The 23,705-nt window shown below is 35.0% G+C and overlaps 1 protein-coding gene and 1 pseudogene across 7 annotated transcripts in view; one reads left to right on the top strand and one right to left on the bottom strand.

The window, feature by feature from the left end:
• The window catches only part of RPS6KA3 (ribosomal protein S6 kinase A3), a 98,780-nt gene that overhangs the window by 35,776 nt on the left and 39,299 nt on the right, over nt 1-23,705 (top strand). For 6 of the 7 annotated variants that reach the window (XM_016125093.2, XM_016125094.2, XM_016125098.2 and 3 more), the window contains 2 exons: nt 15,361-15,477; nt 19,967-20,048. In XM_016125093.2, the coding sequence (XP_015980579.1) occupies nt 15,361-15,477; nt 19,967-20,048 (199 nt within the window). Of the gene's footprint in view, nt 1-4,169; nt 6,857-15,360; nt 15,478-19,966; nt 20,049-23,705 lie in introns of those variants that run through there. The other variant, XM_016125101.2, reaches the window with a different exon arrangement.
• LOC118608483 lies at nt 19,265-19,383 on the bottom strand (annotated as a pseudogene).

The raw sequence follows: 23,705 nt of genomic DNA, 5'->3' as shown, positions 1-23,705 counted from the left end.
TAGTCATGAGTCCAGCACACACCTACACACCTCTTACAGTCATCATGGGTCAAACGCTAAATTAACTACAGGAAGAGAAGCACTAGCAGAGTTGACAATCGATAGTGAAGAACCCACTTAACAGAGGAAAGTACAGAAGAGTGCTCATTGGCAGAGAACAGTGGACTGGTACATTTATGACACTTGTGTAAAGTATTGTCTGTTCTAACTCTCATTGGCTGAGAGTATCTTTTAGAACTCAAGAGTATGGGAAAAATATACTCTAGTAGATTTAAGTATATACCACTAGGGAAAATATTTCTGAGATAAATCGCATTGTAATTAGCACTGCATAGTAGTACTAAATAGAATATCTGTATAATAGGCAAAATTTCCAAACGTGTAAGGTTTCCTTTCGCTACATTTTTTTGCTCTTTTGGGGCTTTTTTTTTTTCTTTCTTTCCTAGTGTCCCTTTCCTCTACACCTAAGAGCTTTTTAAAAAACTGAAAACCACTTTTTGCATCATGGCTTGCCTAACTCATATGGTGCCTCTGATCCAAAATTGCTTTCCTCTGCTGTACTCTGTTCATCACAATACCCATTTTTGTAGTTTAAGTGATCTTATCCATAATTGGAAAGAGATCAAACTGATTTACATTCTGTTCAAGTATGAATATTTTACTGAGTCAACCTGAAATACTGGCATATCGAAAGTTGTAGCCCCTTTACCTAAATGAGTCTTTTAATTTAAACCATTTTAGACAAACATGACTAAGTCAAAAGAACACTAAGCTAAGCAGGAAAAATGTGTGGATAGGAAAGTGAGCAATACCACCTAGTGTGTATTGCTGCTTACTGCAAGATTCTACCTGGAACATTGGTACTGCTGCCCCCTCACCCTCTCTCTAGATTCAGGGGAGATACTGCAAATGGAGCATAGCGTGCTTTCCATTGAGACAAGGCCTTAGAAGCAATCCCTCTCGGTGCCATTTGGGTCAAGTTGATCATGAAACTTATCTCCCATCTCTGATTTAAAAACTTTAGAACCTTAGTACTTTGTAATATTATCTGCTGATGGATATGTGCTAGAGAAGAATTCTCCTGTACTTAAATGGAAATCATTTAGCGTCTGAAAAATTGAATGAGCCATATATAAAAAAAAAAGTATCCAAAGGAATTAGTTAAGAACATGTTATTTTTAAGTTTTTGTCATAGAGGTTGATTTTTCTCCAGTAGGGTTCAGCCATCATGGAGTCATAAAGATGGCTGATAATTGGTTTTGACCAGGGTTTGGGTTTTGCCAAATGTATGGTATAGAACAGTGTTCTGGAACTTTGCTGAGCTGTCTTCCTTCAGGGTCTTATCAAAAGGTATAGCAACTGGTTTCTGACCTAAGTCAGCCACTGGCCATACATATAAAACGCTCCTTTCCCAGGTAGAATTGCTTGGTTATACTCCTACCAACATCACAGCCATGCTGTCTTCCAAACTGTGAACTTGGGCAGCACATTCTATAACTTCTCTCTAAGCCTCAGTTTCTTCATGTGTAGTGTGGATAATAGTAGTTAACTCATTGTAGTGAGAATTAACTCAAATAATTTTATGTAAAGCACAGTGCTTAGAACATAGTAGTATCTTAAATGATATTGTTAGAATTTACTTGAAAGAAAATATATTAATAAATGAGAATTCAAATAAAGAAACAAAGGAATCAGTGAAAGAAGTGAGAAAAAGAACTACAAAGTAGATCTATAAAAAGCAAGAGGAAGGAATTAAATATAAATTCCAAAATAGGTGAATTAGAAAACAGGAAAAAAAAAAAAACCAATGTACAGCATTAGGAAAGCAAAACAGGATATAACCACAGATAGGAAGGAGATTAAAACATCATAACAACTAAAGTATTTACAGATGAAATGATATAATGTCTGGGATTTGCTTCAAAATAATTAAATATGGGAGTGGGGGGAAGTGTGTGTATGAAGCAAGATTGGCCATGAGTTGATAATTGTTAAAGCTGAGTGCTGGGTACATAAGTGTTTGCTATACTGTTCTGTCTACTTTTAGGTATCCTTGAAATTTTTCTTAAGTTTAAAAAATATAATAGAATACTGAGTGTAGCTCTATACTAATATGAAAGTCTTGCTGAAATATGTGGTGTTCTAGGAAAGTCTAAATGATATATTTTAGGAAGGGATAGAAAAGCTGAGTAAACCAATAGCAAGGGAAAATTTAAGTTAGTAAAGAACGAGTACCACCACGTTCTCCCCCCGCCCCCCGCCACCTCCACTCCTACAACTGCAGTGGTAGGCCCAGTGATTTGGCAGGAGAAATCTTTGAAACTGTCAAGAAATAGATCATTCCTGTGGTCTTTAAATCGTTCCAAAGCATAGAGAAAATTTTCATTGCCTTCTGGTTTGTTTTATAAAGTTAGCATAGCCCTGAAAATGAAAGTTAACATAGGAAGGGAAACTGTGCTAAAACCTAATTTATGAATATAGATGCAAAAAATCCTTAAAAATTTACAAATCAAATACAGACTTTTATTAAAACAAATTTTTTTCTCAGAAATACAAGCATATTAGGACATCGGTTGATCTAAGTTATCAAAGCAGTAGGTCAAAAGAGAAACGCTAAGTGACCATATTAATAGATAATAAAAAGGCATTTTATAAAAATTGAATATTCATTCCACTTTTAGTAAAGAGGGAATAGTCTGACTTTAACATGACCAAACGTGCCTAAAACCTAATATTGACATCATATTTGAATGATTAAGTATTCCCAAGTCAGGATCAGGGTAGCATTTGTTAGTGCTTGCTTTATGTTCCGTAGACTATGAGAAATTTGGATTTTGTTCTGTGATGGGAAGACATTGAAGAATTTGAGATAGACGCACGTCCCATCTGATTTCTATTTTTAGATTATTCTGGCTGCTGTGAAGAGAAAGGATTGCACAGGGAAAATGGGGAAGCAAGAAAACCAGTTAGATGGCACTAGATGATGAGAGTTGTACTGAGAGTAGCAGAGGAACTAGAAATAGACAGATTTGGGGTATATGTTTTAGAGATAAAATGAGTAGAATTTGTTGATGGATTGAATATGAAGGGAAGAAAATTAGATAAGAAAGGAAAGCCAAAAAGGACTTAAGGTTCTTGGGATTGGTAATGATGCCGTTGCCTAAAATTGAGAAGATTAGCTTCCTATTACACTTGAAGTAAAATCCAAATCCAAACTTCTTAATAAATCGATACCCTAGTTAATGTGGCCCCAACCTACCTCCCCATCTCCTCTTTCTTCGGTGTTCACCACATTCTAGGGACCTAGGTCTTTCCTTTGTGTGTTGAATCCATTAAGCTGATTCCTATCTCAGTTCTTTTGCATCTGCTGCTCTTTCTGTTTGAGGGCTCTAGACCTTGAGTCACCAAACTCTGTCTATAAAGGGTTAGGTAGTAAATATTTCACTGGCTTCGCAAGCCATATGGTCTCTGTAGCAACTATTCAAGTCAGCAGAGTAGCCATGGTAGGGCAAAAACAGCAGGAGCTCATATGTAAACAGAGACTGGCATGACCAAATTTGGCCCTGGCCTGGCCTGGCTGTAGTTTGTCCCTGCCTGAGGTATTGATGTGGTTTCCCCATTATTTAGGTTCTTCTTGGAGGACAACTTGGCATATAAGTTAGGATCAAAAAACTAAAATGTTGCAAACTGTGCTTCTAGAAGTGTAATTTCACTTCTAGAAATTATGTCTAAATGATTGTCGGTATGCACAAAGGCTGGAGACATCCCAGTGGTATAGAAGATCAAATACCCAACAGTAAGGGATTTGTATAGTAGAATCCTCTGTGGTTATTAATAATGCATTGAAGGTTATTTAATAATAGAGTACAGGGGTCAGCAAACTAAACCTGAAGCCTGCCGCCTGTTTTTGTAAATGAAGTTTTATTGGAACACTACCTCACTCATTCCTTTTCCCACTGCAGTGGCAGAGTTGACAGAGACCATATGGCCTACAAAACCAAAAACATTTACTGTCTAGCCCTTTACAGAAAAAAAAATGATAATATGTATAGTATGGTCTAAGTGTGTGCATGTGTACAGAAAAAGACTGGAAAGAAATGCACCAAGATAGTGATTTTTTTCTCTTTTGTTTTTCTCCCTTTTGTTTGTCTTTATTGTTTTTCTATAATGGATGCGCATAATTTTTAAGATAAAAATTACTTTTAAATAAGGTAAATGATAAAACCATTAAGATACACAAATGAAGAAAAACTAGCTGAAAATTTTATAAGACAAATTAAAAGAAAGTCAAGAGAGGCAGGAAAAGTATAAATAATATCTAGTTTCATCTACATAACCCCACAAGTAATGTCTATTTCAGATTTTGGCATATGATACAATTATTCAGGCAGCCATTATTTGAGTTCCTACTATGTGCTATTTGCTGTGAGGATACAAAGATAAGTATGGTGCCTATTCTGAAGATTAATCTGGTAGGGGCAATGGGCTGTGCTTAAACAGTAATAAATGTCATAAACCGCGTATCTAAGGGCCTTAAGAGCTTTCATTCTGTTTAGGTGATATCTAAACACCCAAATAAAGCAATTGCTCAGTCGTGAATTGTTGCATCATTATAAGGGATTCCAGTCATGTGAGCTAGTCTTTTAACTTTGTTTATGGTACCTTTTGGTGTGGAGAAGTTTTTGAATTTTATAATCAAATCTCTATCAATATTTTTTTTATGGCTTCTGCATTTTCCAAACAGGTAGCCAAATGTCCTAACATTTCTCTCAGATGTAAAGTGTTACATTCTTTTCTGACATTCTGTTTATCTTTAATACAGCAATACCACGCTGTTTTAATTAAGATATTATTTCAGCTCGGGGAGACTTATTTCAAATTTTGGTATCCAAAGTATTGTTTCATTTTCTTAGTGCTAATATTAAAAAGCACAGTGCACAGCAAAATGTGACTTGTTAACCTGAGCATCAGTAGTCATTAAAGCCAGTTTAAACTAATCCTTTAAAAAAGGTTATTTGGTCGCTCCTGTTCTTGTGTGTTACTTAAATAAAATTGATGACTGCTCTATACAGAGACACTCCTATTTTGTTTTGTACGTCTTAATCGATTGTACAGTAACCACGTTTGCTTCTTCTTGATAGTCTTAGGTACTTCACATTCAGGCTGCAGTTTTGGTTAGGTGATTGTCCTAGCCTGACTGCCCTTTTGCAGCCTTGTAAGGAGCCTTAAGTAATTCCTTTTGGGAGATGGGAGGGTTCTTGTTCTGATGGGAAACTTTCTAAGTGCTTTCCTTGCTGAAAAATTTAGGTATGCATTTGTAATCAAGAGAAGTGCACAATTTCCCAGGCAGAATTCTGAGTTTTGTTTTGGGTATTTATTTGGGTCCCAGTTGATTCTAATGTATTTGGTTACATTGGAGAATTTTTAAATTGACCAATTTTTTTTAATTCTCCAACTTCCATTAGGTCATTTATGGAACATTATAAAAATTTGATATAGCAGGAACATTTATAGAATATTGCCATAAAATTTTGATATAGCAGGAAGAGCCCTAGCCTTTCATACGGTACCCGTAGCACCTAATGGGCACTCTAATGTTTGCTCAATAATGGAGTGCTGAGCTGCACTCCCAGTATAGATAGCTCCATCATCAAACATGCGCCTACCTAACCATAGTTCCTTCTTCTAGAAAGCGAGCTAATCATTCCTGATGTCTGTAGAGGCAATGTAGATTAACGTTTGAGGTTTTTGTCGGTTCCACATAGATTAAATGTATGTTAAGCACCACATTTTCCCACAGCTCTCAATGCTTCTGTGCTTTGATTTTGTTTAAATGCCACTGTCTCGGTCATCATGTTCTAAATATTGGCATACTTTAAAAAATATTACAATATTTTCCAAAGCAAAAATACCTTAGAAGAACTTCTAGAAGCTGTTAGAGAATGAAGTGGAATAAGGGATTGTCTGGTAGCTTGACTCCTTTCTTTTTCACGTTGGCTTCTTCAGTAAATGTTCCTTTTGCTCACTAATATCCCAGGGATTGAACTTTTTTTTTGTTTAATTTAGAGTTTTTATCAACTAGAAATGAGAGTTTTAGCTATGGGCCTTGCAGTCTTTAACCTAGTTGATAATTGATGTTTATAACCAATGTGAATTTAAATATAATTTACTCCTACTTAATAAAGGAAGAATTTGTCCTTTCATTACAATCGGAAAGTTTCTTTTGCATGTGGTCATTTTCTTCCCATCGTTATGAAACTCTTTCTCATTGACAGAGAACATCCATGACATGTCTATATATAAACTTAAAATAGTCTTAAGACTGTATCCTTTGGAGTGTGTGTCTAAATAAACATTACAAAGGGTAAAATTTGACATGCACATCAATGACTTATTACTTTAATAGTGCTGACTAGTTTCAGTTGCTTCTAAAGAATCATATAGTTAAATACTGGCATTTCTCAGGATTCTGAAATAAAGTTATGTTCACTGTTTGTGAAAATTCACTGGATTGCTGGGAACCAGGAGTAAAGAACTTTTCGACAGGATTTTGCTATCAGCAAATCTGTTTTTGGTTTCCTGTTCTGGCCTCCCTACCTATCAGCTACATGAGTGCCCTCGCCATTTGTTCCTCCTTTCTTTTACCACAGGAAAATTGTCAGGCCTCTTTTTCTAGCATTTCAGGACCCGCCTGACAGGAAATTTTCTAATTGCCGGAACAGCTGGTAGGAGAAAACTTTGCAGGGGCTTGGCCTTCCCTCTCTAACTTAAGTTTTACGGTCAGAAATTCTTTTATCACCATCATGGTTTCGTAGCCATGTTTAAATTTTTGTCTTTTCGTGTTCGCTCTATACAGGTAAGCTTTGTTCAACTTCTTTAAAAACTAAAATGTTTTAGTTGGAGCTAAGTATAATTAATTAAACACTTATTTCATTTTATATGTTCTTTTAAGACGCTTTTCAAAATTCATAACCAGTGTTTATAGAACTTTTAAAGGATAATATTTCTGTTTTAAAAGTAAGCCATTTATTTGTATACATTTCAAGTCTGTATGTTTTGTAAATTTATTTTTACATTGGCTTTCTAGCGGTAGGGTAATTTTTAGCTAGTGTTCGTAAACTTTTACAGAAAACGGATGACTGTAACTCTCAGTATTAAACTAGGCATGAACAAAATTGTGAACTGAGTAATACTTAGGAGATTACTATAATATCAGCAATATTTTGATGCGTAGAAGAATGTATTTTAAACAGTCAAAGACTTAAAATCAGTCTTGTTTTTGGTTCCTTTAAAAATCTGAAGTTTTTATTCAACTGTTTAAGTAACTTTAAGCAAGTAATTCTATCTAACTTAGAATAGGCACAGTTTTCAAAGCATTACTTGTTAAAATGTACTTAGTTAATGATAATTCGCACTATATTTAATCTTAAATCCTGCCAAAATCAACTTGATATTTTTCTGTGTGAATTGTGCTATCCTGCTGCTCTTTAAAGAGAATTAAATTTGTTGATTAGGATTCTCAATTGGGAGCAAATTGTGCTCTTCACGGCAGTGACTGAGAACGTTAGTCTGGTGAACCAGCAATGCTGTTTTCTCAAGCGTAGATACAAGAAGCTGGCTTACTCTCCTTTAGTATTTAGTTAAAATGAAAAATGCTGAGCAAAATTTATCATCCATTAGTAAATCAAATAAATTGGATTTGGTTGAATTATAATCTAGAATAAATTAAATTAAAGTGTGGTTTTTCACCCTGACTTGAATAACCTGCCTAATTATGTGTCACAACCAAAAATAATTTTTGTATATCTTGATCATCTAAAAAAAATCTTTTTAAAATAAAAAACTGTATATTACACAACTGTAGGTATCTATGTAGAAGGTGATACTTTAATTTTGAATTACTTTTAAGAGGTAAATAAAGTATACATTTTTCACTTGTATGGTCATTTTACGTTAGGCCAAAAATGGTTACATATCCATGGTTAGAAAATGCTTATTTATTGGCTTTTACCAAGGAACATTTAAGTGTTTTACTTAAAGCTTTAACAATATTTCGGACATTCAAAACAATTTAGAAAATACAAATGCCTTAAGAACACACTTCCTGACTCAAGGGAGGGGAGGAAAAAGGAAATTATGTATACAAGGCAGGGCTTAATGCCAAATGTTGAATCATTCTTTAAAATCAATTAATATCACCCAGTTTTCTTAATGTTAGCATGTTATAACATTAGATTTTCTGTAACTCAAATAGATAGCATTGATTTCAGTTCCTTTTCTTTAATTCTTTTTACATTTTAAAAATAAAATTCTATTTTTTAACTCTCAACTTGAAAAGGAAACATTAAGTTCATTTTTTCCCCATTAAAAGATGAACTTTAAAAACCATTTAGAAGGGAACCTACAGACCTTTTGTTGGTCCTGAGAAACCAACGAGGTGGCTTTTTGTGTGATTGAAGGAACACCAAAAGATCCACCTGTCCGCGAATTTTCTCCTGCTATTTTTCTGTGCTGTCTAAAATGACACTTTACAGAATTCCTAAAATTACATATGTTTTAACTGAACTGATTTTGTTTTATCTATCAGGGGTCATAGCTCAACAGATATTTATCCTATTATAACATTTTTGAAACCCTAGCTAAGTTCCTAGAGGGCAGATACTCTATTTTAGTATCTCTTAACACCTAACATAGTACCTGGCCCATAATATGAATTGCCTTCTAAAGAAAAGGAATGGGCCTCAGATACTATGTCAAAGATCAGAAACATTTTTATTGGGATCAGGCAATCAGGAAGAAGCAAAAGCACGAGAGCCACCTGAGGTTTAGTCCATCTTGGACCTGACCTGTTCTCTTTCTCTCTTTTGCACACACTCTGATCCAAACACTGGTCTCCCTGTGTGTTCCCACACTAGCCTTTTCACTGGCTTGTCCCTTTGCCTGGAACACTCTTCCCCCAGGTTTTTGACTTCCTTGCTTCTTTCAAGGTCTTTGCTCAAATAGCACCTTTTCAATAAAGCCTGCCCTGATACTTTTATTCAAAATCGTAAGCCTTCTTTCCGTCCCTGCACTCTTGATCCCTGTTACCCAATTTAATATCTTTTTTCCCATGGTAATTATCATGTTCTAACATGAATTAGTAGTGGTAGTGGTAGTATCTCCGTCAAACAGCAGAGATTTTCATCTGTTTCATTTAGTGTATATCTCAGGCAACTAGAAGAATGCCCGGCATGTATTAGGTGCTCAGTAAATAAATGTTTAACTGGATGAATGAAAGAATTCCAATACACAGCTGGAGGGTATTGAACACTCAGGCTTGAGGTGGCAAATATCTGAAAGTGATAGGAGTATATATAGATGAATGATATGTGGTTGTGATATAGATCAGCTGCCAGCCTCACAATTTTGCCTATGACTAGACCTTTACTTACCAAATAGACTATAAACATAAATATATGTAATTTAGTATAATTTTTTAAATACACAAAGTAAGTTTTTTGTGATAATGAATGGGCAGGTATCTATGTATCATTTAAAACACAGTTGTGCCAGAGAATATACAAATGTGAGAGCCTTACAGAGTAATTACAATGGCTATAACTTATATCTATGTTCCACTTCACTGACAAAATTCTTTTTCTCTAAAATTATATGCTTCATATAATTTTATGTGTATTTCTCTAAATACATATAAATAAGCATGTATTTCTCTAAAATACATGCTTCAGTCACCATGTATTTATAGGCAATAATACAATTTTACAAACTGTCAAACCGTAGTTCTGTTTTCATGTGACAGATTTATTTCAGTAACAGGTAATTTCATGACATAGATATATTTGTCATAAGCAAATGTCAGTCTTTCCTTGGTTTATCAATGCCTTCAGAAATTTGATATTCCTCTCTGCAGCCATCTCATTGGATTCCAGGTTTGAGCATCGCATTGTTGCTTTCCTGTCTGTTGTCCAAGATTGCCCAAGCATTATTAGTATGACCTAGTTGAACCTCAAATGCATTTCTAAAATCCTCATGGTCCCATAACTTGGAAAAATTAGTGACATTGAGCACAATCTGGGCATTAAGGGACCGAGGTATTTTGCCTATTATGCTACTATGACTTTACATATACATAAAAGTAGATAGAAAATGGTTTACTGATGTGATTAGTAAAAATCAAACTTGGAAGGAACAGAAAAATGTTGGGGATAAAACTGGCAAATTTTTGGAACTCAGGCCATGGGCATCAATCTAATTCTCTCTATCACCAAGAATATATTTTTTTTACTCTCTGAGCCCCAATTTAGAAAAAGATTTTTAAAATTCCAGTTTGTATCTTCAAAGAGATTTGGAATGATCGCATTCATTGGGAGGTGGGGAGAAGGGTAAGGAGTGAAGGAAGGTGCTACTGTAAAAACAATATTGAGAAAAGGAGCGCTTGAAATTTTATTTAGAAATGAGATTTGCCCGAATTAAAAATTCAGTATGAGGGTGAGAAAATAAAGTCAAAGAAGTCTCAGAAAATAGAGACAGGAAATAGGAGAAAAAAATAGTGACATAAAGGATTCAATTCCACACATACAATATCCAACTAATAAAAGAGTTGCGAAAAGTGAAACCCTGGAGAATGGATGGATACAAGGAAATTATCAAAGAAATGTTAGAATTCCCCCAGAGGTAAAGAATTCAGGTCTTTAGATTATAAAGGTTCACCAAACATCTAGCATTATGAGGGAAAGAAGACCCATGTTTATCTCACTAGCATGTAATTTCAGAAGTACAAGGATAGAAAAAATTCTTCTTAACACTTCTGGAAAGAAAAACCAGGTCACCTATCAAAAAGTGTGTATCAGGCTAACATCACCCATCTCATCAGCAGCTTTGGCCGGACCAATGTTAGCGTTCCGAGGCAAGATTGTTTTTATTCTATCTAGCATTTGATACCAAGCCAAACTGTACAAATGTGAAGACAAAATAAAGACATTTTCAGATGCACAAGGTTCAGAAAGTTTTCATCTACATCACCTTTCTTAGGAAGTTACAATGTAGTAATCTAAGAAAGACAAAGACATGCGAAAATGAAAATAGTAGGTTCAACCAGGAAAGAAATATCCCAAGATAATAGCTGTGCAGCAAAGGCTAGAGAACAACCAGTCGCAATGGGAGGGCAAGAGAGGGTTCTCAGAAGAATGGAAAGTATGGCTAAGGGCTAAGAAAAAATTAAGAATAATGGTCAAATTAGCTTACCCTAAGAATGATGGGGGTAGGGAGGCACGGACTGTTAGAAACAGTAAAAATAGAAAACTATATAAGAGATTCATGGTCCAAATAGAAATCAAAGTTAAAATGTATCATGAATTTAAGCATTTCATGAAGTAGTATTTTTTTCAAGTCCCCTCGGATTGTCCTGGAAGTCACTGTTATAGGCCCATATAAAAGGAAATTTAATATATTTCCTAGCCTGCATTTGACCAATATGTTGTCATAAAAATGTGGCTGCTGTTGTATAGGCTTTCAGCTTTTCAGCATGAAGGACTTGGTTGTGATTATAGGAGAAAATGTTAATTTTCTTAATAAAAATGTAAAAATTCAGCTAGCAGCAGGTAGGGGGAAGTTTGAAAGAAAGAATGTCTAGGCACTATTAGCCCCCTTTTATAAAGTGGCAAGTTAGGCTTCTATCCAAAACTGATAGAAAAGACAAGAGGTTTATGTTAAAGTAATATAATTATCAGATAGTGGAGGGGAAGATGAAGGAAGGGGCATAATATAAGTGAGTCCCTCAACTTTCTTATTTTTGTCTTAAAGAAATAATCAAAGTGCAGAAAACTAATTTTTTTAAAAAGCCTAGGTATAAGGGTGAGAAGAGATTTGCTTTTCATCATAAGTGGTTCTGTCACTGATTTGTTGCCCCTGTGCATGTATGTATTAATTTGATTTAAAAAGAAGAAAAAAAAATTAGAGAATGGGAGGCAACCCAGGTTGACAGGCTATGTGTACAGTAATGTTGGGAAATAACACCAGACAAGTGGTTGAGGCCATATTGCAGAAGATCGCAAATGCCAAGGTAAAGCAGTACATTTAATTTGGGGAAACTCGGAGGAGTTTTTAAGCAGTCTGTTCAAATGACCAGAGCTGTCTACTTTCAGAAAATGAATTTGTCAAGAGGAAGAATTGGCCTGGCAGTGGCAGAAATAGACATTATGAGTAACCAAGCTAGTTTCAGTTTTCTACAGGAAAAGTCATGAAGGATGGTACTTTGATGATGCTATTGGAGATATAAAAAAAAAAAAAAAGAATGTAAGGTATTCCCAGTACCACATGATTGATACATACTAGTTGATGTTTTTGTATATGTTTAGTGAATGAGGGAATCAGAGGGATTTTAGTAACTTGTTTGACATGAGAGGAAAGGAAACGTAGACATCAAAGATGAAATCTTTCTTGTATAGTAACTGTTATTTATTGTGAGATTCATGGCCCGATGGCAGTTCACACTATGGGAGTAAGGTTTAATCCTGTATGCCTGCTGCAAAATGCAAAACACATACAATTCAGTGATCCTTTCCTGCCTGTGTCACATCTTTATTTGTGACAGACAGTTGTAGTAGATATTTCCTATAAAACATAAGATGACAAAATGTAGCCTAATAAGTCACATCCCACTTACCCAAGAAAAAAAGTGGTAAAGCATATAGAATGTTGCAGAGTATAGTTTTTCACAGCCTCATTTAAGGGCACAAATGACCATTAGATTTCAGTTAGGTTCTTGAACAGATGGTTTTTTCCATGGGAGGCTAACTGACACATGTTGGAATGCAACCCATGAACCTGGCCTCATGAGTTCAAGTCCGTAACAGACTAGTCTTCAGAGTGAGACATGATAGCACTTTGGGGTATAGAAAATGTGAAGACAAAGACATTTTCAGATGCACAAGGTCCATTTATAATGTATGTATAATTTAGTAATACAGAAAGTACAAGTACATGTATATAATTTTTAAGCCAATAAGTATACAAATATTGAGTATATGCTAAATTCTTTTTTACTGATAAGGAGGTGCTACCAAAAGTTCACAGACCACTTCTCTAATCAGTTTAGCTAACTGACCCAAGAGATACAGACCAGTTACAAAGACCAGGGGAATAAGTTTGTATGCTCAAAACTCTCAAATGGAGAACCACCAAGAGCCTCTGACAGTCTCAGTGTAGTGTAATGCCAAGACCTTTGTTTTACAAGTCGTTAGAGGTCGGAAGACCTGGAATTGAGCCCTAAGTCTGCCAGTTACTGGCTTGTGATCTTAATCTCTTTCAACTTCAGACTGTAGAGTATTCAAACCCTTTAAAAGATCTGTCAAATTTCTAGTGGTGAACGGAAGAGTCCATAGAGAATTCTGAAATGTTTTTGCTTGCTCTGGGGTGTGCTCCACTGTATTATTGTCAGCCACCTCTAACACTGATATGTAGTCAAAGACTTGTTGTGAAGCATAAATATAAAAATGAAAAAGCACCTAACCCAGGCTTGATACGTGGTAGGTGCTTAATAAATATTTGCTGGATTTTAATCTAGATATTAATCAATTACACATATACATTGTTCTTTGCAAGGTTTTTTTTTAAAGAATTTGGTAATTGCTGGATCATATGGTAGATCAAACAAACAGAGGCCCATGGACATGGACAGTAAACTAGTGGTTACCTGAGGGTAGTGAGGGAGAGGGGAGGAGGGAGGTAGATGGAGTAAAAGGGGTCACGTATGTAGTGACAGAAAGAATTCTACCTATGGGAGGGGAACACACAATGCAGTTAATTAAAAAGAATTTGGCGATTTGCCTCCTGTCTTTCCTAATATAGTTACGAACAAGTATCACTCTCAAGCCCTTACATACATTGGTCTCCTTTGGAGAGAAGGGGTGCCTGGGAAGGCGATAGAGCTGAGTCAGCTAATGGTTGATTCTACCTTAATGCCTACTGCAGAGGATTGTTGTGAGACTAAAAGGAGATAATGCATGTGAAATTACAAAATAAAGGACTAAACCATATTAAGGGGATTGTTTTACTTTCAAAATTCTGAGAGAGTCCAAAATGATTAAGCTGCCTAAGCAGTAGTAGGACAATCTACAAATGACATCTTCTGTCTTACAGAGTAAAATGCTTGGCTTGGGTTCCCTTTTTGTCCTCTTACAGGAGCCTTTTTTTCCTTTTACTGCCCATTTACAAATGCTACATTAGGATACCCTGCTATATCTTTTTGAGAAATCTTTGTAATTCCCTATATTGCCAGCATTCTGTGAGTGTCTCAGAAAATGTTAATTGAGCTCAAACTTTTATGTGGAATATAATAGTAATAAAAATAATTGTTTATGTTTGTATAAGACATTTAGATTCTGCTAATAGTACTTAGGCACTAGAAAAAATAATATAGGCAAAAAGAAAAGATAGGCTGACAGGTTTCTGTTTTTGGTATTGTTTGATTTTGTTTTACTGTGGTTTTTGGCTGTAACATACAGTATGTGTCTTGATTAAATGTGTATCTAATTTGATGATCTCAGAGTAAAGAAGTAATTGAAATTCTATGTAGACCAACATTTATTTTCAACCTTTCTCTTTTGATAGCTTCCCTTGGATATACTGAAGCGTCCATTGTCTTTAAAAATCCTTCTTTTAACCCTGAGACCTTCCACTGTCCCATCATGCTAAATAGTCATTTTTTTTTCTGTCTAATCTTCCATCTAAATGTTGTCTTTTTTGATTTAATGTTTAGAGTTATTTTGTTTTACAGTTTTCGAGTTACTCCTTTTCCCCCCTCTGAGGTCTCAGGTAGTCCTAGAAATAGATCATAACTTAGATATTTAAAACAATAAATTTCAGCATGCTAACTCAAATGGCCTTACTGGGGTTAGAAATCTCCAGTTTTATCCTGGAATATTTTTCAGCTCCTGTCCCCAGTAAACAGGGTTTTTGTGTATATAGCATTAGGTCTACTTAATACAACCACATGTCAGAGCACAGCAGATTACTCTGATCTGTGTTCAGACTTCTTTACACTCTCTGCCCTCACCCCATGAAAACTATTCCAATTATCTCCCATAGGAAGAAAGAAGAATTGGAAATACACAGTGCTAATGTTATATAGAGGTTAAGTTGGCCTGTGTGGTAGGCTGGTATTATTCTGTCTCTGACATTTAACTTGAAAGTATGTTTGCTTGGCATGTATTTTCTGTTTACTTGCTGGGTTAGTAAAAGGTGGTTTGTGTATGTTAATCTGAGGATTTCTAATATGATGCACTAAATTTATATTGCTTGATGAAAAGCTGGAGAAAGTAGCTCTAATTCTGTTTTCTCCCCTTATATTCGCATCAACAGGAAGAAGGCAGTATCAAAGAAATTGCAATCACACATCATGTAAAGGAAGGACATGAAAAGGCAGATCCTTCCCAGTTTGAACTTTTAAAAGTATTAGGGCAGGGATCATTTGGAAAGGTAAGTTGTGAAAGCGTGTGTTTTGAAAAGTCGTTTTTTGGAATTCATGTATACTTCAGAAAGGGAACAGAAGTATTTTATGAAATGCTACCAATTTCTGTACAAGCTGTATTTTCTGTTTTTACATTTCTCACCATCAGTAAGTATGGAAAAGTTAATAAAATCATTCAAAAGTACATTGAAAGCTTTTATAAATTGGCAGTATTCACTTCATACTTATTTTATCTTCAAGACTGTAGGACCTCTCTAATTGCACTTCTTGAATGATGAAAAGTCACAAAATAGTCCTGTGATACACTGGCCTCTTTTTGAGTCCTCACGTAGAATTGGAAGGTGCTACACATTATAACAGTGCATCTTATTCTTTCCTCCAGAGCATCCCTAATACTAGCAGAAAGTGAATGGGTTCTTCCGAGGAACTAGGGTAGGGGGTTATCACTACAAGTATGAAATTTGGGGGACTTAATAGCTTACCTTTAAAATGAATGCAGAGGTTGTATTCTATCAATGATATCTGTGTTTGTTTTAATATCAAAAAATATTTTCCAAACATCAACTAAAAATTGTTCCAGCAGATGTAACATCTTTATCATTTTCTTTGAGTATTCCTTGTTCCCCTGCTGCACACCTCAGGAGCACTTCCTGTACTCTATTTTAAGAAGTACACCATTAGAATTACTACTACTCGGTCTGTCTAGTCTATTTCTCAGCAAGATGAAAATTCTGAGATTGCATTTAAGTTTCACATTGCAGTGTTTCCTTACCATCTTTCTGTAAGGAAATGTTCAAAGATACCATGCTTTGCAAGCTCCAAAACAATGCCAGTTTAATCTCTCTTGTATATTTTAATGTGGCAAGTTAGCAATTCTTGGCTAACATAGGTAATTTGTTAGAGCTGTTAACTTTTTTCAAACCCAAAGTGGTGTTTTTAATCCAGATATAGATTAAGTAGCCAGTAGAACATAATAGTTGCAAGTTTGGGCTCTAGGTCAGCCAGACTTGGATTCATTTTTTTTCTTCTACTTACTTGTTATATGTGCTTGAGCAAGTTATATAACCTCTTAGAGCCCCGTTTTTCTCTTCTACCAGTCATTAAGTATTGAAGTTCCTCAAGGTTCCATTCTGGCTGCCTTCTCCTCACTCTATGCATCTTACTAATTATTTTCTCTATTCCCACTATCTTAATTATAGCCCATATATTGCCAGCGTAACAGATTTACATCCCCAATCTAGATCATGACCCTAAGTTCTGAACTCTGTGCACAGCTGGTTATTTTTTTCTCTTCATGTTGTACAGGCAGTTTAAACTTAACATATCTAAGACCAAACTCATGATTTTTCCCCTAACCCCCACCAAACCTGTTCTATTTCATATTTCTCTGTCACTATGAATAGTTAAATAAGCCAGAAACCTGGGAGGCATTTGTGACATACCCTTCTAGTCCTCCCCTTCCCGCCTTCACAGCCCCCATCACCAGTCTGACGTGTCAGGAAGTCCTGTGGATTTAGTAAAGATATCTCAAATTGTGCCTGTCCTCTCCTCCACTGCCACTCCTTCATCCAGCGTGTGCCACCACCATTTCTCCCTGGCCTACTGAAGGAGGCTCCTAACTTCGGCTTCCTAAATCGATTCTTGCCTCAAGCCATTTTTTACATGACAGCTAACTTGAGCTAACCTTATGCTTCACCCCCTTGACCCTTTAGTAGACTCTGTTTTTAGGATAAAGACAATTCTTAAGATGACTGAGGAGCCCCTAGGTAGGGCCCCTGGCTATCTCAGTGTCACTTTATATACTTTTCAGTGCCTGTGTTCTGGCCACGTTGGTCTTCCTTTCAGGAGGTCCCTTAGCCCCATCCCACTAGAAAGCCTTGGCACATGCTGTTCTCTTTGCCTGAAACATTACGCCCCACCAGCACGCCTTCCTCATCTGGTTAGCTCTTCTCATACTTACGTTCTCAAAGAAGTGTTCCCTACTGTCCTGACTAGGTCATATTCCTCTGTTTTACTCTCTCAGAATATTATATACCTCATCTTCACAAAACTCACCACAATTGCAGTTTTTTCCATTTCTATAATTATTTGTTTATTGGCTGTCTCCCTCCCCCACTAGACTAAATGTTCCATGAGTGCAGGGACCATGCTTTGTACTATGTCTCAGCATTGAACTGGTAGCACAATACCTAGCATGTAATTCTGGAAAGAATTAATGAGTAAATAATAGTCCTGGCCTTATAGGGTAGTAGGGAGCATTAAGGCCAAGCACATAGCAGCTGTGAAATTGTATTATCATGCAATGTATATGGATAAGCCCAAATAGATGGATTTATTTCTATACAATATATTTTCAGTGAACACAACATTTAAGTTTCCAGAAGTTAGCGTGCTTCTCCCTTTATTTTTTTAAATACCTTACTATAAATAGCAAACATTAAAAATAGGGCGTCTCCTTTCTTACTCATCCTAAAAAGCCACTCCAAGCCAAGGAAACAGGGATGACCTGTCAGAGCCTAGAATAGCTTCATGGGGGAGTTCGAAAGGTCAGAAATTTTCTGGTCGGGGAGGATCCGATGGCATCTGGGACTGCTGCTACTCTTGCTGTGCTTGACTCATAACCAGCCAAAGGGGCCACATTAAGAGCGCCCTGAGCAGGGGCACAGAACTGGATAGCTGGCCGGGTCTTTGTCCCAATACCTCCTCTGTGACTCTAGACAAATTGTTTAATCTGTCTAAGCCCTAGCTTGGGCAGCTATAAAATAGGCATTATTTAGTAGGCCTGTCTCCCAAAATTGTCATGATGATTAAAGTATTAAAAATGCTTGCGAAGGTCCTTTGCAAAGTAAAAAGTGCTGACGAGTGTTAAGACTGTGCTTTCAAAGGAGGGTAAAGAAAGTTTGGAATCCACAAGAATTTTTCTTGTAGAATGGCACAAAGAAGCTTGATTAGGGAATCTTAAGAATGAATAAATATCAGATAAATCCTAAGTGCCTTTACCTAATTAGAATTTATCTGTTCAAAAATATTAATAATCTCTGATAACTTTTAACATTTGAACATCATTCCCTCGTTTGGGACCACCCTGATCAAGAGTGCTCTTCTCTTCCTAGGTTGGCTCACTGCTAACTGACTGAAAGGAACTAAAGGGTGGGGCATGGTGAAAGGGGTGAGGGGGGTGATTTGGGGAGAGGGACACACCCTGCATCAGGGTTTCTGTGCTAGTGGTGGTGCTCTTCACTTGATTTGCAGTCATTGCCCATTGCCTTTGGCACAATTTCTCAAAGTGAGGAACTCTGCCTTGCACTAGAATCTGTTGAATGAATCACTTTTATTTTGTGCTAATAGCCTGGCATGCTAATGCAGGTAATGGAGAGCTGCCCCTAAAGTTAATTCTTGATTGTAATTGCTTCTCTTCCCATCTGTGGCACCTCTCAGTAGAGAAAGAGTTGAAATTCAGGTCCATTTAGCAGGCCTGTTTAAAGGTTTGATGGAAAAGATCATGAAACTAATGGTCAAAATAAGTAGAAGAGATTTATTGATAGTTTTGTATTAGCCATGTTATAGCAGGACCATGAATTGTTTAGAGCAGGGTTTTTCATTTTGTATAAATCCCGCATTATATGTCAAAAGGAGGTGAAAATATTTTAAAAATGAAGATGCTCAATAACATACCTGAGAATTGTTTCTTCATATTTAGGCATATGTGATTATTTGATTTTTAAAAGGAGTCAGAGTTCTTAAATTACATTAAATATTTGTGAATAGGTTTCTTTAGTGTTTTTTTTTTTTTAACACCTGCAGCACCTGGTATTCCTAGGTGGTTTCCCATCCAAGTACTAACCAGGCCCAACGCTGCTTAGCTTCTGAGATCAGACGAGATTGGGCATGTTCAGGGTAGCATGGCTGTAGACGCTTAGTGTTTTTAATTGTTTTTCCCAGCAGTGATAAATTTATGTAGTTTTTTGTATAGAGGAAACACTATCAGTGAATAGTTATATCAATAGAAAATTATAATCAAAGGGAGCTCCTGTATAACAATTTTTTTGGAATCAGAAAAGTTTTTCTTTTGTTAAAAAGCAGAGTTTACAGCTGAAACTTATTGGATGTCGTTAACCAATGTCACCACAAAAAAAATTAAATAAATAAATGTTTTTAAAAAGGCAGAATTATCAGCACCTGTGTTATACTTTAAACATGTTAGACTTTAATTACTACATAGTTTAAAGATTTTTGTTTCTGTCTTATGTTATAAGCTCTTTGGAAACTGGTGAACAACTAAAAGGAAGAAAGAAATGTATTCACTTATATTGACACCCCAAGTTATAACCACTGTTTACAACTCATTGTATTTATAATTGATACATTTTAAGGAAAATAGTTGATCTATAATATATCAGAATCTAATAATAAACTATATTATAGCAGGGGTCTTATTTTAACAATGGTATGATTCGTGACACTTCATAAAACTTATTTTCTTTTATTTAAATACAGGTTTTCTTAGTCAAAAAAATCTCAGGCTCTGATGCTAGACAGCTTTATGCCATGAAAGTGTTGAAGAAGGCCACACTGAAAGGTAAATGCTGCTGCTGATATTTGTAATGTTTGTGTAATATAAACAAACTGAAAGGTCTCAACAGACCTCATGTGATTCCTAGGCTACTTACATTCTGAATCTGCTCCTTTTACAGTCTTTAAATTTAGACTTTCTTTTAGTGAATTTTTCCTACTGGACTAGGAATCATGTGAATCAACTGAAATTACCATGTTATAAAAAAAAAAGTATAAATTCATCTTGGGCTTTAGGCATGTAGAAGTTCAGAAGATTAAAACTGGGTTTCATTCATCTTCAAATTATATAGTTTTCTTACTGTTTTACTGGATGCAAAATAGATTTTGTTCTAAGGACCTTATTACTTTATTACTTCAACTTCTGGTCTCCAAATAAGTTTTTATTCCAAGCCACTGATTTTGTAAAACCTAATGTAAGCTTTGGCTCTTATAGGTAAACAGTCATTTAGAAGAAATTGTATATAGATTTTAAAACACTTAACTCTTCCTTTTATTTGATAGTATCAGTTATTTTACCACATAACCTCTAGTGGGTTATGTATTGATTCCTAACATCATTTTTTCCTCTTCAATTTACTTATAATTTCTAAAGTTTCTAAAATATTCTGGAAGGAACATTGGTAATGATCATTTATTATTTCTGGTGTTATTCTTCCCAATTAGTCACCCACTCTGGATATTTTCATCATTTCAAGAAATTTTACCTCGCTCTATAAATCGTGCTTTGCTTCCTTTCTCTTGCTACCTTCCTGAATGTATTTTGTTTCTTTCCTACCCAGTCTCTTCCCCCTGGACTAGTACTTGATTCTTGCTAGGACGAGGGAATTAAATTATATCCTCAGTGCCCTATTTCATATCACTACTTTTATAACTTTATACTCATGAATCCCATTAGTTATAAAATTGCATAGATGGAATTTATATGAGAGTTCATTTGCAAAATCAATACAAGTAGTTTGTTTTCATGTATTTAACATGACTTGTGCATGATATATGTAAAGGAAACTGCGAAACTCTGAGAAACCTAAAAAATACTAGGAAAGGAAATAAATTCCCAGTTCCTTTTAACAAAAGCTAACTGTTGTTAAGAATCTCAATATTCCTCTAGTCATCCATTTAGCTCTGTGTCCTCAAGATTCTAGTTGCATTTTTCTTGAAATATTCAAAATTTCATTTGAAAAGCATACACCTCAAAGAGTATTCTAAAAAAAAGAATGAGAAAGGAATAGCTCTGTCAAGTTTAAAGCTTATTTAAAGCAGTAATAATTCACCATGTTATTGGGGGAATAATACAGTCATAGAAATCAGTGGGACAAAACAGTACAAAAGTATTATATATTAAATTTTAATGTATTTGTTGCAAAAATATTAGTATTTTCCGTGCTTTATGACCAAGCAGGTATACAGAACAATGGGAACTTAAATAATGATTTCATAAATTTTGTCAGAAATACTCCTGAGCAATCGGGGAAAATTAGAGTCTTCTCTTAACCTCTATACCATGATAAACAATAACCTAACTGAATTTTGTAGCTTAACGCAGCTAGAAAACTTCTGAAGCAATATTGAGCAAATTACAAATTGACAGTACAAAAAAATTTAGTCTTTCATGCAATGAAAAATAGTACAAATAGGAAATCAGGAAATTGCCTCAAACATTACAAAATTTTAACATACTGAATTGATGAAAGGGCTCTTATTAGCCAAATCTAAGTCAATTTTAACATTTCAATAAATAATAACATTGATAGATTACAACCCACTGAGTAAAATAAGAATCCACAAGTTAATTCATAAATTAATGGGGAATAAGGGAAAGTATTTTCTTATGGTAGAATTCTAACTAATAAATGTAAAAGACATGATTGAGTTAGGAGTTCTTAAATAACATTACAACCTCCACCTAAAGGATTTCAGAATAGATTTTATGCAAGGGAATAAAAGAAATAATCTTTGGAAAAATGTTCTGTTTTGCTGATAAACAAATGCATATAAAATATTGAGTTATCATTTCATATGATGGCAACATAAATTGGAAAGCAGTTTTGCAATAAATAGAAAGAGGCGTATTGCTGCTAAATTCACCTGAGGAAATAATCTCAAAGGAGTTCATACACTTGAAAACTCTCACTGTAACATTATTTACAATATCGAGAATTTAGAAATTACATAAATATTGAAAAGCAGAGAAATGTTAGAAAATTATGGACTACTACTTAATAGGATATTATTTAAATGAAATATTTCAAATATAATCACAAAAATGAACTTAATATGAAACTATATGTTAACAATTGTAACAGATTTGGCTACCGTAAGTATGTAAAATTACATGGATACAGAAGAGACCATAGAAAAGTGAAAATATTTGACTTATTGGAATTGCAGGCTGCTTTATAATTCTTAATCTGTCTTTAAATTTAATTTTTATTTTTATCAAAGTAATTGCAGTGTTTTTACCCAGCCTCCTCCCTATCCCAATTCTTGACCCCCAGAAGCAGTGACTTCTCTTTAGCTGCTACTTCTGCCATTTACCTCCCCATTTATATTCCAATTCTTTGTTTTCATTTGGAGACAAAATCCATGTCTTGACTTCTTAACATGGAAGATTAGGATTTATTTCTCTTATACTACCCCTCACACACCACTTACCTTTTCATGTTTTGTTTTCATTATTACAGCTTTATAAAAATTGATGCTAGCTGAGCCAAATAGTATACTGGAGTCACATTTCCTTCACATCTTTGCTGTATTAGATATCCTTTCCTAAATTCTGTCTACCTTTTTCTCAATTTACTTTCTAGTTTTGGTGGAAGCACGTTATCTAGTAAATACCTCAGAAAGGGTGAATGGACGGTAAAGTTTCTGTGGCGTTGCTTATCTGAAATGCCTTTATTCCCCCCCCTCCCCCCGCTTAATTTATAATTTGGCTGGGTGTAAAATTCTAAGTCAGACATAATTTTCCCTTAGATATTGGAAGGCATTGTCTCCATTGTTTTCTAGTTTCCTGTGTTGTAATTATGAAGTTCATTGCCATTCTGATTCCCAGTCCTTTGTGTGTAAGCTGCTTTTCCTCTTTGGAAGTCTTTAGAATCAATCTATTCTTTATATCTGCTATTCTGAAATTTGGATAGTGGTATTTCTTATTGTTGGTTTTTAAAATTTATCATTACAAAATATGGGATGGTTTCTTTCAATCTCGAAACTTTTTTCTTCAGTTTTGAGAAAGCATTCCAACCCCTTTATTGAGATGTTTTGTTTCTACCATATTTTTTTTAAATTTCACAGATTTTTCTTTGTTTTTTATTCCATTTTTTAAAACTTTGTATCATGGCAAGTGTAAAACATTTACAGAAAGAAACAGAAGAATATAAAGAACCGCCATATATCCTTCTCTGCTTCAGTATTTTTTAACTCATGGTCAATCTTTTTAATCGATGTTCTGCTCCTTCCCCTCTTGATATTTTATACCAAATCCCAGCCATTGCATAATTTCTCCCATAAATATTTTAGTATGTATATCTAAAAGATAGACTCTTAAAAAAAATAATACAATGCTATCACGTACCTAAAAATTAATATACAGATATCCAATCAGTGTTCAAATTTCCACTTGTCACTATTCTTATAATTCATTTTTCTTTTTGCAGTTTGTTTGAAT

This window comes from Rousettus aegyptiacus, unplaced genomic scaffold, assembly GCF_014176215.1.
Source record: "Rousettus aegyptiacus isolate mRouAeg1 unplaced genomic scaffold, mRouAeg1.p scaffold_m13_p_9, whole genome shotgun sequence".
Taxonomy (NCBI): domain Eukaryota; kingdom Metazoa; phylum Chordata; class Mammalia; order Chiroptera; family Pteropodidae; genus Rousettus; species Rousettus aegyptiacus.
Note: the sequence above shows the minus strand (reverse complement) of the source record. Positions and strands in the feature narration are given on the sequence as shown.